The 17,659-nt window shown below is 30.5% G+C and overlaps 1 protein-coding gene across 1 annotated transcript; it reads right to left on the reverse strand.

Annotated features, from left to right (window-relative positions):
- Window positions 1-5,755: 5,755 nt before the first annotated feature.
- On the reverse strand, window positions 5,756-8,528 carry LOC105794761 (glycosyltransferase BC10). The gene is made up of 2 exons (XM_012624067.2): window positions 7,512-8,528; window positions 5,756-6,818 (listed from the first exon to the last, which is right to left on the reverse strand). Exons 1-2 carry the CDS (start codon window positions 8,064-8,066, stop codon window positions 6,174-6,176), a joined length of 1,200 nt encoding a protein of 399 aa, XP_012479521.1. The 5' UTR covers window positions 8,067-8,528; the 3' UTR covers window positions 5,756-6,173.
- Window positions 8,529-17,659: the final 9,131 nt, after the last annotated feature.

A 17,659-nucleotide genomic window follows, 5' to 3' on the forward strand; every position in this document is an offset into this window, starting at 1 on the left:
GTTGCAATGAAAATGGTTAAATATTTTTTATTATGTTTTTAATGTAATGTTTTTAATTTAGTGATGTAAATGTGTTATTTATTTGTCTTCTTTTAAACTTTTGAACGAAAACAAAATAAAGAATTTGTCATTCTTTATAAGTAAAAATAATAGATAAAATATGGATATGAGAATTTCTATTGCATTCTATATTTTCATCATCTTTACAAGTAGCATACTCCTTTATATACATAGGAAGATTAGTCTCTTCATATTCTAATATATAAATAGGAAATAGGTTACAAGAATATGAAATGTTTAAGGTTAAAAAAGATGAAAAGTGGAAGGTTAAGGGAGATGAAAGGTGAAATGTTGAACATCCACTTAATAGCATTCATAACACTCCCCCTTGCATGTTCATTGTATAAAGGATATGCCTCATTAAAAACCTTACTAGTAAAAACCCTGTAGGACAAAAACCTAGTGAAAGAAAAAAGAGTACATAATCCTTTGATACATAGTATATCACAATCCAAAAAAAAATATGGTGTGAATTTAATCCCCCTCATGTAAACATCACTTAAGATCTTTGAGACAATGCAATCCAATATTAAAAATTAAATTCTCTAATGTAGTAGTGGGGAGTGCCTTAGTAAAAAGATTTGCCAAATTCTCACTTGAATGAATATGTTGAACATTTATATCTCCAGTCTTTTGTAGATCATGAGTGAAGAAAATTTTTGGTGATATATGTTTTGTTCTATCACCCTTAATATATCATTCCATAAGTTGTACAATGCAAGTTGTATTATCTTCATATAAAACTGTTGAAGCTTCTTTTTCAGAGCATAAACCATAATCTTGTCATATGTGACGAATTATAGATATTAGCCACACACATTCATGACTAGCCTCATGGATTGCTAAACTCTCAGCATGATTAGAAGAAGTAGCAATAATTGTTTGTTTCATAGAGCGCCAAGAAATTGAAGTACCACTACATGTGAAAACATAACCAGTTTTTGATCGAGCATTATGAGTATCAGATAAGTACACTGCATCTGCAAAACCAACCAATTTTGTTTCGGGTAGGTTAGGGAAAAATAAACCTATATCTCTTGTATCTTAAAGATAATTAAAAACATGTTTAACCCCATTCTAATGTCTTCAGGTTGGACAAGAGTTAAACCTTGCAAATAAGTTGACAGCAAATGATATATCAGGTCGCGTATGACTGGCAAGACACATCAATGCACCAATAGCACTTAAATATGGTATTTCAGGACCGAAAAAGTCTTCATCATTTTCCTGAAGATAGAAAGGGTTTTTATTTACATCAAGTGACCTACCAACCATTGGGTGCTCAACGGATGTGCGTTATGCATGTAAAATCTTCTTCGCACTTTTTCTATATATGTTGTTTGATGAAAAACGATTTCATTCTTTAGGTGCTCAATTTGTAACCCTAGATAAAATCTTGTTTTTCCAAGATCTTTCATTTCAAATTCTTTCTTTAAGCACTCCATTGTCACTAAAATCTCTTCAAGAGTCCCAATGAGATTTAAATCATCAACATACACAACAATTATAACAAATTCTGATCCTAACCTCTTTATAAAAATGCATGGGGAAACGAGATCATTTTTATAGCCTTCCTTCAATAAGTACTCATAAGGCGATAATACCATATGCACCCAGATTATTTCAATCCATAAAGAGGTCTGTTTAATTTGTTTGAGTAATGTTCTCAAGAACATGAATTAACTACTTCTGGCAATTTAAAGCCTTCTGGGAGTTTCATGTAAATGTTATTATTAAATGGGCCAAATAAATAGGTTGTAACTACATCCATTAGGCGTAAATCAAACCCTTCTCTTATTGCCAAACTAACCAAGAACCTAAAAGTAGTTACATCCACCACAGGAGAGTATGTCTCTTAATAATCAATACCATGTCTTTGTGAAAATCCTTGTGCAACCAAATGCACTTTATATCTTACAATTTCTCCCTTTTCATTTCTCTTTCTCATAAAAACCCATTTATACCCCATAGGTTTTACACCTTCAGGTGTACAAACTACATGTCTAAATACATCTCTCTTTGCAAGAGATTTTAACTCTGCCTCAATTGCTTATTTCCATTTTAGCCAATCATCTCTTTGTCTACATTCTTCAATTGACATTGGTTCATGATCCACATTATCATTCAAAATATCTAGTGCTACATTGCATGCAAATATGTTATCGACATCGATTTGATTTCGGTTCCACTTAATTCTTGACATGACATAACTTGTTAAGATCTCTTCATTATCAGGTACTTGAGATTTTTCTAGAACTTCAATCATGTCTACAATCTCTTTTGGAGATCCTTTTAAAGTCATTGCTTCCTCGATCTAACCATCATCTTTTTTTGCTCTTTTTATTTTTTGAGGATTCTTACCTCTGGAACCAACTGGTCTACCACGCTTCAAATGTGCTTTAGAATCACTAGCAACTAGAGTTTTTCCTTCAGAGACATCAATTTTGTTCGAAAGATTTACAGTTGATATATGTGATTTTCTCACTGTTTTTGGATCAATAAATGCATCTGGCAATTGATTTGCTAAACTTTGTAAATGAATTATCCTCTAATTCTCCAATTCATATTTTTGCGTATGAGGATCAAGATGAGACAATGATAATTCATGTCAATCTTCTTTTCTTAGTTGTTTATTTTCTCCCCTTAACGTTGGAAAAACTGATTTATTAAAATGATAGTCAGCAAATCGAGCTGTAAATAAATTCCTCGTTGATGGCTCAAGATATTTAATTATGGATGGAGATTCATATCCAACATATATTCCTAACCTCCTTTAAGGACTCATCTTAGAGGGTTGTGGTGGAGCAATCGAAACATATGCATCACATCCAAAAATTCTCAAATGGGAAATATTTGGTTCTTGATCAAAAACCATTTGCAACAGGGAGAACTTATGATAACTTTTTGGCCTAACTCGAATTAGTAATGCTGCATGTAGTATGGCATGTCCCCAAGCAGAAATTGGAAGTTTTGACTTCACAAGTAACGATCTTGAAATCAATTGAAGATTTTTTATTAATGATTCAGCAAGACTGTTTTCTAATATCTACATATTGAAATCAAACGTCAGGTTGTGAGTTGATAACAATGATACATGCGACCATCTAGTCGAAGCATCTAAATGGTCCACATTGAGGGTGTATAGGTCCACATATATCTTCTTGTATTCGTTCTAGAAAAGTGATAGATTCATAATTTATCTTGGTTGGTTATGGTCAAGTGGTTAATTTGCCTTGAGAGCAAACATCACATGAAAAATTATTAGCTTGAAGAATATGTTGGCTATTCAATGAATGTCCATATGAATTGTCAATAATTTTTTTCATCATAATTGAATTGGGATGGCCTAATCGGTCATGTCAAATAATAAAGTCATCAGTAAACTTTTGATTTGTTATAGCATGTGCTTCAATTGTACTAATTCTCGTGTAGTACAAACTAGAGGAGAGTGTGGACAATTTCTCTAAAATATTTTTATTTCCTTGAATTATACTTGTAATTTGAAGTTATTAATCATTCCATTCACTTATTGTCTCAATATGATATCCATTATGACAAATATCTTTAAAACTCAAAACTTTCTTTGAGACTTAGGAGAGTATAACACATTATTGATTTGAAACTTAGTTTCTTTAGGGAACAATATATTAGCTCTTTTGGAGCCTTCTATGATTTTGGTACTATTAGATATAGTACTCAGACTAGCTTTTGCATTGTTAAATGAGAAAATATTTCTTAATCTTAAGCATAGTATGAGTAGTTGCACTATTTGCTAAGCATAAGCCTTTACCATTTATCTCTAATTGAATTTGAGAGGTTTTCATATTCTTCAAAGAAAACAAATAAATGTCACATAGATTTTTAAAATATATAAATATTTCATAAATATTTTAAAACATGATATAATAACCATGTTGTTATAACATAACAAACTTGCATAAAATTTATTCTTTAAAACTATAATAATAAAATTAAAAGATCAATTATTCCCTTCAGAGGTGCTGAAGAAATCAGCAACTTCCAAGTGAGTTGTACTAGTGATGCCATAATCATCTTTGTCATTCTCACAAACAAAATTTGTCTCTATTTTCTTCCCTTTGTCCTTCAATTATTGTTGATATAGTTCCATAAGATGCTTTGGTGTACGACAGGTACGGGACTAATGGTTTTTACCTCCACAATGATAACATAAACTTTCCACTTTCCTAGTTGTATTTTTATCATTCTTTTCATCCTTACGATCCCACTTCTGGTGGGTATTCCTGAAATGACCACCTCGTTCACGTCCACATCCTTGATCGTGACCATCACCACGGCCACGGTCATTTCCTCGACACGACTGCTAGTGTGGCCTTTATCATTTCCATTATATGATGTCACATTTGCTTCAAGGAATGGAGTAAAGCCAGTTGGACATGAACCGTGATTTTTCATTAACAGTTCATTATTTTGTTTAGCCACAAGAAGACAAGATTTTAACTCAGAATATTTCTTAAAACTTTTTTCATGATATTGTGTCTACAGGACAACGTTATTTGCGTGAAATGTGGAGTATTTTTTTCTAACATATCTTCATCAGTTATGCTCTCTCCACATAATTTCTACTGGGAAACGATTCTAAACATAGCCGAGTTATATTCATTCACAGATTTAAAATATTGTAATCTCAAATGTAGTCAATCATAGAGAGTTTTAGGAAGTATTACAATTTTCTGGTGGTCATATCTTTCTTTTAGATTATTCCAAAGGACACGTGGATCTTTAACGGTCAAATATTTAGTCTTTAGTCCCTCATGGAGGTGATGTCGAAGAAATATCATAGCTTTGGCCTTATCTTAACTAGATGCTTCATTTATTTCATTAATACTTTCACCAAGGCCTTTTGCGTTTAAGTGTTTCAACATCTAACATTCAGGATAAATAATTCTTTCCAGTAATATCAAGAGACACAAATTCAAGTTTTGGAAGGTTTGACATTAACAATATAGCTACAATAGAAATATAAATGTCAGTAGTTCCTTAACAAACTTTCAAGCAAAAATAAGTAATCCCTTAACAAAACTTTGATCCAAACTAACGAAAAACAAAGGCTCTTGGATTAATTTAAGCACTCATGTTGATAACGTATTATAAACAAAAATAATAGATAAAAGATGTATATGAGAATATGAATATTTCTATTGCATTCTATATTTTTCATCTTCTTTACAGGTAGCATACTCCTCTCTATATATAAGGAGATTAGACTCTTTATATTCTAATACATAAATAGGAAAGGGTTTCAAGAAGATGAAAGGTTTAAGATTAAAGAATATGGAAGGTGAAAGGTTGAACATCCACTTAATAGCATTTATAACATCACTGTATTTGTTATCTTAGAAAAAAATTACAAATTTCGGTTAATTATGTAAATCAAAACTAATTCAATTTGATTAATGATTAAGAGTTCCAAACTTCAATTAATTCAATTAATAATATTTTGATTTGTTTAAATACCCTAGCTCATTCCACCAACTTTTTTGATTCAATGACAATAGAATTATGTTGTAAGTATAAGAGTTTAAGTTGAAACCAAATAATCTATTCCCTTCACCAAATAAAAAAAAAAAAAACACCCTAACTCATGCACTTGATACCAATTGAAGGATAACAAAACAAAACTATAACCGATTGAAAGGAGAATAGAACCAAAAGCTAAAAGAAAAATTTTTTTGCGGCAATTCTGAAATATACCAAAGTCCTTTACATCTTAAGTCAACAAACAACTTGGAAATTGTCAACCACCACAATTATTACAGTTTTTTTTCACACAAAGCTTAACTTACAAAAAATTATATCCACCAAACATTATCAACTCAATGCGCGAAAAGGATCACAAAAGAGAGACAAGCAAAGAAGCAGATCATTGCCATTCAATGTTATCAGCACCCAATCATTTTGACAACTCATTTTCTATAAAAGTTCTAAAAAACATTTTTTGTGATGTTACATCTTCTATTCTGCATTAAACATAAATATTTAATTCGGCATCCAAAGGTTTTTATTTTTCCCTGAGTTCCGAAATGAATACAAAAATGAATAAAGAATAATAAAAACCCCTTTGTATGAATATATTATTCATGGAATTGCATAACTTTAGGCGCAAACTTTAACAATCTGTACAAAGCATCGGGCGAGAACTTCCTGGCGAACAAATGACAGATATCTGTGGTATTTCCATTGTACTGGCATTGGCTTTGGCTCCTCAATCTCTCCAAAAATTCAACTGTCACATTTGTCCTTATGAACTTAGCTGGGTGAGGCCCTCCTTTGGACCAATCTACCCATGTTAATGTCCTGTTGGAATTCTTGTTCGCAAATTTCATGGTCACGAAGGTCGGCAAATAATGTTCATCAGCATAGCAAGCGCCCTTGCAATACTTTTGGAACACTGGGAAATATATTTGGTCTGAAACAACTTCAATGGCGAGGTCACGGTCCATCTCGAACCATTGAGCTCCTTTCCTCCATTGTTGAATTGTGACCTGAGGTCTCATTCTCCGACTGTATCGGCCTCGGCCGACGGGGCCTGGTAAATCGTATGACTCTACGAAACTCTGAGAGGAGTTGATGAGGTAAGAGTAGACGGTGGAGAAGTTAAAGAGTGGAATACATGCTTCGGATAGAAGAACAAATCTTTGGTTAGAGTAATCCATCAGTGCATTGGCTAGAAGCCGGCGCTCGGCTTCGATCATGTTCACATTCCCCCATTCAACTTCCTGCATGCATCATCAGGTAATGCCAAAATAAAAATAAGCTTCACGTCATTGATAAAATCACAAATTAACAGTAACATGTAGGACCCGGTTGGCTGTGCTGTAATACTTTTAATATAGGGCATCTTACATATGCCTACCTTTCACTGTTGTGTTTATAAAGTATGCACATGGTGCTTTAATGATTTATTGTCATCAAATTCAGGGCATGGATCATTCTTATCTTTTCATTGTAAGTACAAATGGGCTCCACTACTAAATTAAGAAAAAGTTGTTTGATTAATGGAAATTCAAGGCAACACAGTTTAAAGCCTTTTGGATCCAAAAAAGGGTCAAAAATAAGGGAAAGCAAATAAAGTGACTGTGAATATCGAAAAAGAATGGCAACTTCAATAGAGCCAAAATCCGGTGCCAATGGTGAATTCTTAAGAATTCATTGCCGGCCTAAATGAGTTTTATATTTGTTTTATTAGCCCAAAGTGTGTTTTTGTACATGTATAATATTAATCGAAGAACAACAAAAAACAGATGCTTCCTAAAAATAGCGTACGCATTGAATTTCCATGTTCACAATAAATACCTTTTTACCATTCTCTACAATGTTGTTTAATGGCAGGATTTATTATCAGACGAGAGTGAATATAATATATGCTGACATATATGAATAAAAAAGGAAATGGAAAATTAAAATCTAACCTTGCTGGGAATTCTTCTGCCATGGAACACTGAGCCTTCAGGCTCTGTTAAGTTGAAAGATGGATCGGAGTGGACATAGATGGAATACAGCCCTTGATGCCCTTTGAAGAATTTCTCCCACAAAAGAGCTAATGGAACAGGCCCTTTTGTCAAGAACAAGAAAGCAACTTTAGGAACTCGATGGAATGGATATTGTGGGATTCGAGGAGCCAAAGAAGCCCTCCATAGTAGCTCTTTATCATCCATGTCATGCATCACATGTGGTGGCTCGAGAAATTCTGTTAATCCAATGCGGTCACCATGAGAGGTTCCAGAAACCGGATTAAATGGCTTGGAGGGCGGCGGCTGAGCCAATATTGACGCTGATCTTGTACTCAAAGGTAACTGTGTGATATGTAAAGCAAGAGAATAGTTTTTGAGATGAAAACTGAGTATGACTCCAAGAGAGAGGCCGCACCCAAATAGTAAAAAATAAGAGAGGACATTGAAGAAATGCATTTGTGCATTAACGAGCTTCCAATATGAGATTGATTGATTGCTGTTTTCACCCTTCATATTTGCCAAACAGGGAGTTTAGTCGAGAGTTTTGTATATATATATACGGAAACTCAAAACAAAGCCTTGCAGAGAAGAAAAGGGATTTTTCTTTTCTGACAGTTCTTTTCTTTGAGGACAAGAGATGCCAATGCAGATGGACAAAAAGAAAAGAACAAAACAAGACACTCGGGAGAAAACTAAATTCCACACAGCAAACTGGACTCTCAGATTATAACTATTTAGCTATTAAAGAACTAACCCAATGGAAAGCTTTTGCAATAAAACAGATGATGATCGATAAAACGAAGAAGTGATGAAAATTCTAGAAAGAGAAAGAGGCAAACGGAATGGAGAACCGTGTGAGTCAGCTGAGTGGAATTTATGAATAAATGTATTGTGAGGAGGTGGCTGGCTTTCTAGACCACTGGAAAGAGCGATGGGAAGGTCACATAGAGAATAGAAAGTCAAAACTGCCATTTATTTAATTAATTAGTTACTAAATCCAGCTTTATGGGGGAACCTTTATTTTGGGTTTAAGTTACGTTGATGCTTATTAATAAGGAAATTAGGGAAGAGAGCGTTTTCTATGTGCTACAGAACATGAGTGCTTTCAAAAACAAGATACCAAACTCTTCGATGTTTCGCCGCCAATCAATGAATTTTCTCTATTTCCAAATTCCAACCAAGTAAAGTGGTTTGCGTGTTGGACTTTGACCAACCCGATGGCTACTCTGTCTTTACATCTTCCCATTTTCCTTTTCCTCTTTTGTACCAGGTTTAAAATTTAATAGATTAAATAACCGGTATTAGTATTGTTGTCAATATAAGAGAATATGAATTCGAGTGCATTGAAATGCATTATCTTCCTATTGATGGATTGGGGAGAAACTACTAATAATTCTAAACATTATGTCAAAAAAAAAAAGACATGATTATAATCTATAATGAAATTATTAAAAAAATTAAACAAGTAATTTAATCGATAAAAGATAAAAAAATTTATAAAAATTAAAAATATATATTTTAAAATTGATTTAATCGATTTTTAATTTTCTTTCTTTCTTTCAAACTAATAACTCGGAAAAAGTCACGTTTAGGATATGGGAACTTGGTGGCTGGGAATTCAAGAGTTGGTCTTTACGTATTATCACACAGGTTCTTGGAAGATGCATGGGATGGGGCCAAGTATTTGTGACAAATCAAACATTCCGATCACTCAATCACGTGGGTGAATGGAGAAGATCATGATGTTAATGTACCCACATAATCAGCGATATTTGGAGCAATTAATTAGTTGTGACAATTGTCATGTTTTAATTACTTTAGCCTAAAGAAAGTGACCTCCCACTCTCATGTAACTTGCAAGGACTCTTCTTCCAACAAAACCCATTTTATTAAGTTATGAAAATTCAATATTTTTATTTATTTATTTTAGAAAATAGATGGAAAAGGAAACGAATATAAGAGAAACTGAAAGAAAAGAAAGAATAATATATAATTAATATGTATGGGTTAAAAAGGATGTGATGTGATTAAGATATGAGTTCCATACCAAAAATAATGGAAAAAGGGGATGAAATGTGTTGTATGCCAAAGAAAAGGAGATATTTAATTAAAATAACTTCTACAATAGACATTCATTACCTTATTAAATTAATAGGTTTAAATGTAAAACAAAATTATTCAATTCCAAAATTAATGTGGATAAAAAAAGGCCAAATTAATAAAAGTTGTCGAACTAATTATTTTATTACAAGAATTTATTATCTCTTATGTTTTTTTTAATATTTCCACGCCTGATATTTTTATGTTTATTCTTAAAAGAATTGATGCAATTGTTTATATTCCTTATTGTTTCGACAGTCTTCAACCAATTTATTTTTTAAGTGCATGAGGTGTTAGTCTTCTATTCGTCTCTTAGTGTATGGAGGAGGACGTGAAAAAGTAGAAAAAATAAAATAAAATTTTGAGTGTGTTTGGTTGAGAAAAAAAATGGAAGACAAGAGAGAGAAATCATTTTCCAAATTGAGATGATGAGAGGAAATAAAATGAAAAAGATATGTTTAGTTTAAAATGATGTATTTTTTAAATATTTTATTTCATTTCCTTCTATTTTTCAACTCTCTCAAGCAATAGATAAAAAGATAAGGTGATTTTTTTTTCCATTTTCTCATCTCTTTTACCAAGCACACCTATAGCAAAGAAAAATTCACTCTTTTAATTTTCTTGTCGACCTACCAAGCAAAGCCTTAAAATATCTCTACAATTCTAATCTTATTCTTTTGGCATTAAAATTCGTTCAAAATTATGTATTTGGTTGGACTCGACTAAGGTAATTTGAGTTTTTCCTCTCTAAAACTTATTCTAATTCGATATATGACATGCAACTTTAGGTTGGGTTTACAATTCACATCAATATATTGGAAGATGGATAGAGAGAGAGAGATTACAGTTTGTGGCACTGGGTGATGGGTGTCGAATCCACCAATATAAACCTACGCCTTAGTTTGCAAATTATGCAGTATAGGGAGTAGGGTCGATCCCTCAGAGACTGGTTTACTGTAATCTGTTGCTCGCTTGACCAGATTTATGTCGGGGCAGCTATCGCGCCCAAGACGTTTGGGGGGATAAAAATTTGAAAACCTGAAATTAACAGAAAAATAACGTCAAAAGTAAAAGTTGAAAACAGAATAATAAAAAATGTGAAATAAATATTAAGAGAAATTAATTAGAATGAGCTCAGCTTTAGGCTCGAATTTTTCTTGTCTTTGAACCGATCCTCGAAATTGGATGAACTCCCCTTTTCCAATAAGCTAGTTATAGCTACCAAGGACGCCTCGGACACCAACTCTTCCTTGTGTAAATTAGTTATGGAACGTCCAATAATTAACCCTTACCGATCGAACAACCACGAAACGTTTGTGATTTAGAACTCCGGCAGCTTTGCGTTCTAGAAGAGCCTAGCTCGAACCAGTGCCCTCAACCGCGTGGGGCATTTAAATCCGGTTACTACCTCCCTTGACGGAACCAAACAGCTATCTCCACTTGGCACGCCAATGTGTTCACAAAAACCGATTAGAAACGTTCATTTCGGAATTCCAACTGTACGTCTAACCACACTAAATCAAACGACGTCTTTTTTGACTTAGTATTAATCTGACTTTATGAGTTGACAAAATCATACTCTTAATCCGGAGAAGTAATAAGTACTGGAATTTTAGGAGTTAAATGGCTCGGGTTCATAACTCACAGGTTTTGACGAGGCTAATTTCGGCCTAAAGCTGAAAATGGGTTTAGTTGGCTAAGGTTTGGGGCATGTTGGTATTTGATAAATTAAATAAGATAGAAAGGGTGAAAAGATGGTTGATGTGATTGAGTATGGGGGGTGGTTGAAAAAGGGAATTTGAAAAAAAAGAATTATAAATGGTAAGTAGTAACAAGCTGGAAGTTTAAGGAATTGAAAGTTAAAGAAACTAAAGACAATAAATAAATTTGTGAAAAGTTGAAAATAAAGGTGAAATGGAAGGTAGGCTACTGGAACTAATAAATTGAAGGAAGACAAACTAAGAAATAACAAAGGCTACGTGAGAAAGGAGAGAATTTGAAAGATAAAAGCTAAATGTTTTTTGATTGATGAATTGATGAACAATACAAGCTCTATTTATACTAGTGGATTTACTAAATTAGGAGCCAACTAGTCATAGGAAATTAAGTCAACTAGTCATAGGAAATTAAGGAAAAATACCCCATAATAAATTAAATCCCAAAATAATCTCCCACTAACTCAAAAATTTCAGCTAATTAATCTTGGAAAAATTCTTCTTTGGCCCTCGTTTTTCGCTTCTTTCTTCAATTCAGCCCAATTGTTTCATTTTTCTTCTATTTAGTCCTAAATTACATTCCTGCACAAAATTCAATAAATATGGCAGAATTAGTGGTGCATTCTCATAAATATACCAAATTAATTACATAAAATATGTAACTTTAGTATTTAATCACTGGGGATGTTACCAAGTATCAAAAATGGTGGATACACATGAATTCACCCACTGAAATCTGCCAACCATGTATATATCATGCATTCACCCACTGAAATCACCACTGAAAGTTACTTCCTTGATATTTTAATTGGTTTTTTTTCAATTTGCTTTTATCCTTCCTGAATATTATCTAGATTTATTTCCCTCATTTCATCTAGATGTAATGAATCTATCAACAGTCTTGGTGAGTTCTAATTTTCCCACGTATTCTTGATTTCTTCTATCATGTGTGATGGAAAATCATCAATCTCCAAGTCAACTATTTTTTTTAATAGTTACACGAATTCTTCGTCTCTATCATCCTGAGTGTTTCCAGTATCATATGCCAATATTCTTCTTCCATCAGTCCATAGGCTACAAGTTTTTTGTTGAAGTAAATATTGGGATTTGGTCATTAAATCTATTTCTATTTGGATCTGATAATAACTAGGATTATTATAACACTTGTCAATATTTTTTGTCAAGTATCTTTTTTCTTCTTTAGCTGCTGAAAGGTTGGGACCTCCATTCATTTTTTTAATGATCCAAATTTGATATGGTTGATAAAATTTTTCTTTTTCAGCTATACCAATAAGACTACTGATTCCAAGATGAAAATAATAATAAAAATCATCTTCATACATCATACGTAATAATATAGATTTAATAAATGCAGAAAAATCTTTTAATAAATAGAAAAAAATTTAAACTGTTATTTCTTTAACAAAACCCCATTCAATCTCGCTTATATCAAATGATTCATGATCAAGTCTAAATTTTATAGTAGAGAATTTTTCATTTAAATCGTTTATAAAAACATAGGCTTGTAAAAGTATTCGAAAAAGCTTTTTGAAATTGGACTTGATGTTTGCAAATAGCTCCATTTATGTTTGTAAATATTTCCATTGATAAAATTTTCTAGCCTTATTATATAAACATAACCTAAACATTTTATTCATAATAGGGTTATTTGTTCCTTTATTAATAAAATATTGAAATATATCAAGAAGATTGTTTATCTCCTTAATATCTAAATAATTGATTTTAGTTCTTCCCAATCTTGATATAAAATAGATTTTAATAATAAATCACGAGCTTCTTTTTCTTTAGTTGTTTTTTCAACTAAGAATTGTGAAAGCTTAGTAAGAGCTCTCCTGAAATTAGCTCTTTGTTCAATAATATGGGTTTTTCATATATCATTAATAAAATTATATAATTCTGATGGTAAGCCTAAATTATAAAAATCTTTTATTTCTTGAATTTGTTGTGGTTTCAACAAATTTTCTGATGCACAAAATTTTTCTGCTCCTTTTATGATTTCAGCATAACTGGCTTAGAATGCTGAATTTGGATCTTGAGACCAAAGGAATTAACTTACTGTCGTGGTGTAAATGATAAATGAGTTCCAACTAGTTGTTTTACAATTGGATATAGAATATAATATCCTTGGTTAGGATAAAAAGATACTTGAGAAGGAATTGTCACAAATTCTTGATTAGGATTTGTCAATTTGAATGTTTTCTCTTCGTTGGGCCTTTTATGAACAGTAGTCCATTCACCGACTTTTTCTAGAGGTTTTTTACCTCTATCCATATGGCTTGCTAAGATAATCAGCAATAATATTGTTAGTTCCTTTTACATATAAAACTTCAAAATTAAAAGTACATAATTCATTATACCACCTAATTCTTCTAGGTACCGTTTCCAAACTTTTATTAGTAAGGAAATGTTTAACTGTCTGATTATCAGTTTTTATAATAAATTTTTCAGGTGTTAAGTATATAATAAAGTTTCCTTTATTGCTAATAATTCTTTTTCATATATGACATAATTAATTTCATTTAGTTTAAATTTTCCGAACTATATCCACATATTAATTCTTCTTTATTTATTGTTCTAGCTTTTAAAATATAACCCCAATAATTGTGAGGCGTCATTTCTAAAATTAATTTATCACCTTGTTTAGGTAAATAAACTTTTGAAATTTGATTAATTTCTTATTTTAATTTTTATGATTTTCGAGTCTATTTTAGACCGGATAAAGGGTTTATCCTTTTTAAATTTTTCATATAACCTACCTATTTTTTCAGATAAGTTAGGAAAGAAATTTCTTTCATAATTGATAATTCCTAAAATTGTTGAAGCCGCTTTTATCTTCAATTTTTCAGAAATTCTTTTATTTTTACTATAATATGATTTTGTAGTTTAAGACCATCTGCAGATAAGTTTAATCCTAAGAATTCTATTTCTATTTTTCTAGCTCTATTTTCTTAAGACTTAATATAATTCCATGTTTTATGAATTCTTGAGAAATGATATTTAAATGTTTTCTATCTAATTCTAATGTATCCGAAAATATTAAAATATCATCTATATAAACTACACAAAATTTTTTATATTTATTAAATATATAATTCATCCATCTTTGAAAGATTTGTGGTGCATTACATAATTCAAATGTCATTACTTTCCATTGATAATGTCCATTAGGTGCACTAAAAGCTGTTAAAGGCTTGCACTCTTCTGTTAGCATGATTTGCCAGAATCCTGATTTACAATCAAATTTACTAAAATATTTTGCCTGTTTAGCTTGATTAATTAAAACATCCTTTCTTCGAATAAAATAACCATCAAAAATAATATTTTGATTTAATATTTTATAATTAATAACCATTCTAGCTTTTCTTCTTTTTATTTCGACATGATTTCTAACCATAAAGGTTTGGACTAGAATGTAGACTATTAGTTGTTTCTATTAATCATTTTTCTAATAATTCTTTAATTTATATATCAAATTCATCTATATCTTGTTTAGTATAGATCATTGGTTTAACTCTAATAAATTTATTGGGATTTTCTAATTTAATTTCACAATATCTAGGGTTATTTTGTCATAATTTTAGTGGTTCTTCACTAAAATTATTTTCTAATATTTTAAACCACCAATGACTTGTTTCAAGTTGTTTAATTTGTTCTTTTCTTGGTGGTGTAAAGTTTTTATCACAAACAAATTTATGATTTTCTACCAATGGTATTTCTCTGAAGTTTTTCTCTGAGATAACATAATTAAATTTTTATTAATAGAAAATAGTAAATGTTGATATATAAAATTATTACCTAATAATATATCTCCATGCATTGTTGGAAAGCATAATATTTTAGGTATCACAAATTTTATATTACTTATGTAAATTGGTATATTTCTAGCTTTATATTGAATTATGGTTTCATTACCATCTATTCCTATGGCTTTTATTGGATATTTCATAGGTTCCCATTTTCTAAAGGAATGTCATTCTTTCTACAACTACTAATTGTAGCTCTAGTATCTAATAAAGCATGTAAAGAATATATTTTATATTCTCTAAATTGAAATGTAATTTCAATATATGTATAATATTTCTGGATTGGAAATTTGAAAATGTAATTACATCACTTGTTTCAAGTTTCATTTGTTGGATTATTATCAAAGTTTGTATTTCTTCCATTCTAGCGTTTCTAGAAGATACAGAATTTCTATTTGGTTCTGTAGGAAAAATAGGAATATGAACTGTTTTCATTCCTATCGGTGTTGAAGATATAGAACTTCTACTTGGATTTTCCTCATCTTCCTCTATTTGAGCATTTGAGGGTAAAACCAAATTATCATTTGTATTGTTATAGTTGTATTTTTAAAATATAATTTATCACCGGACGACATATATTCTATTGTACTTACAGGTTTATAAGTATTGGCACTAATTATCCTTTCTATCATCAAATCTCTTGGTATTGATAAATCTATTAAATGTAATAATTTTGGTTGTATTTCAGTAGTGATTTTATTAGGTTCAAAGAGTTCAATAATTTTGTTATTAATTTCTTTGATTTCTACTTACCTTGTATATTTATTAATAGGAGTTCAACTGATTGCTAGATCTTCGCTAAATCATTAACTTCGAATTTTTTGTCGAATTCTAAGACATAAACATTCTTCTATCAAAGAATCTGTAATAGATATAAAGTAATTTTGTTTAACTTTAAATCTTATTACTCCTGCGTGCAAATTTGATTGAATTCTTCCAATAAGTGCTTTTATTGGATTTTCAAATCTTTTATCTAATAAAACTGCTATTATTAGTATATCATGACCTTTTCTAAACAAAGCTCTTATAGTTATCATTATTATTCCTAAATGTATATATCTAACTTGAGGATATTTCTTTTAATCCTCTTAATTTTATCTTTATTAATAATCCACCTCTAGTATCTTTAGCTACTGTATTACCACTTATTTTTTCTATATGTCTTTGACTTCATATCTCATATTTAGATATTTTATAAATTTCTTCTTTAGAAATATGATTTTTATTTATTTTTCTATCATTTCATCGAAAAGTCTTTTCTTCTCCAATTATATTTCCTAATTTTATATCTTGTTGTTCATTCTTGAAATTTATTCTAATTGATTATTAGAACAACTTCCTATATTAAACATAAATATATATTATTCTTCATCATATCGAAATCTGCTTTTAATATTAATTAGTATAATATTTCCTCAAGATTTATTTCATCTTCGAACATATTTCTAAATTTTATTCTTCAAGTGTTTTAATCATTTTTCTTGCACTTTTTCTTTATTAGGACAATTTGGTGCTATATGTCCTTCTTCATCACATATAAAACATTTACATATTTGTTTTTAGGGTTTTTAGAAGTTCTTCTTCTAATAAATCTCTTCTTTTATTATAACTAATTTTTTCTTATTTCTGGTTTCCATCTAACCACTTATATCTTCTATTTTTTTCTTATAAGTATTAGGACGCACTAATTTACATCCAAATTCCTATTAATTTTCTAGAATTTTTGTACAATGTTTATTACTTAGTTTATGCTTAACTTGTTTAGAAGTATTACTTTGTAAACAATGCATAGTTATTCTTTCTTTTGCAAAATTAATTCTATTTCTTATAGAATTTATACTTTCAGTTCTACACCACTATTTTACTATGCTTTCTTAAATAAGAATCGTATTTTTTATACAAATCTCATCCCATGGTGGTAATAATTTATGAAAATGTTGGCTTTGTCCATAAATTTATATTTTCATTTTTAGTTTTAATATTCATGAAGAAATTTTTAGAAAATTCTAGGTACCGTATGTCACATAATTTTATTTTTGACAATACATAACTAGACAGACAATCCTAATCTTTTTCATCAGTATATCCACAAGATCCTGTTTTTAGAATAAAAGTTAACAATTTTAATAAATCTTTGGGAGTTCCAATCTGATTGATTGATTACCCTTTCTGTTCTTTTCCTTTTTCTGATTCTTCTCATCTTCTTAGGAATTATAAAACATCTCCTTGAAATGTTCCAACAAAATAGCTTAAAAATTTCTTTTGACCACATCTTACTGTTAACAAATATAGTCATAAATTGCGTCCAATCATCTATGATTTTTTCATAGTCTGCTATAAGAGTATTAACTAAATCTAAATATATTCTTACTTGAGCAACATTTCTTTTGTTTAGAATAAAAGTTAACCCTTTCAATAAATCTTTGAGAGTTCCAATTTGATTGATTAACTGCCCTTTTTATTCTTT

This window comes from Gossypium raimondii, chromosome 3 (genome assembly GCF_025698545.1).
Source record: "Gossypium raimondii isolate GPD5lz chromosome 3, ASM2569854v1, whole genome shotgun sequence".
Lineage (NCBI taxonomy): Eukaryota > Viridiplantae > Streptophyta > Magnoliopsida > Malvales > Malvaceae > Gossypium > Gossypium raimondii.

Bases quoted from the DNA above. Each gene is read 5' to 3' on its own strand.
- LOC105794761 (XM_012624067.2), bottom strand. From the start codon at position 8,066: ATGAAGGGTGAAAACAGCAATCAATCAATCTCATATTGGAAGCTCGTT. The intron at 6,819-7,511 runs GTTAGATTTTAA...TGATGCATGCAG, and splicing joins GCAGAAGAATTCCCAGCAAG to GAAGTTGAATGGGGGAATGT.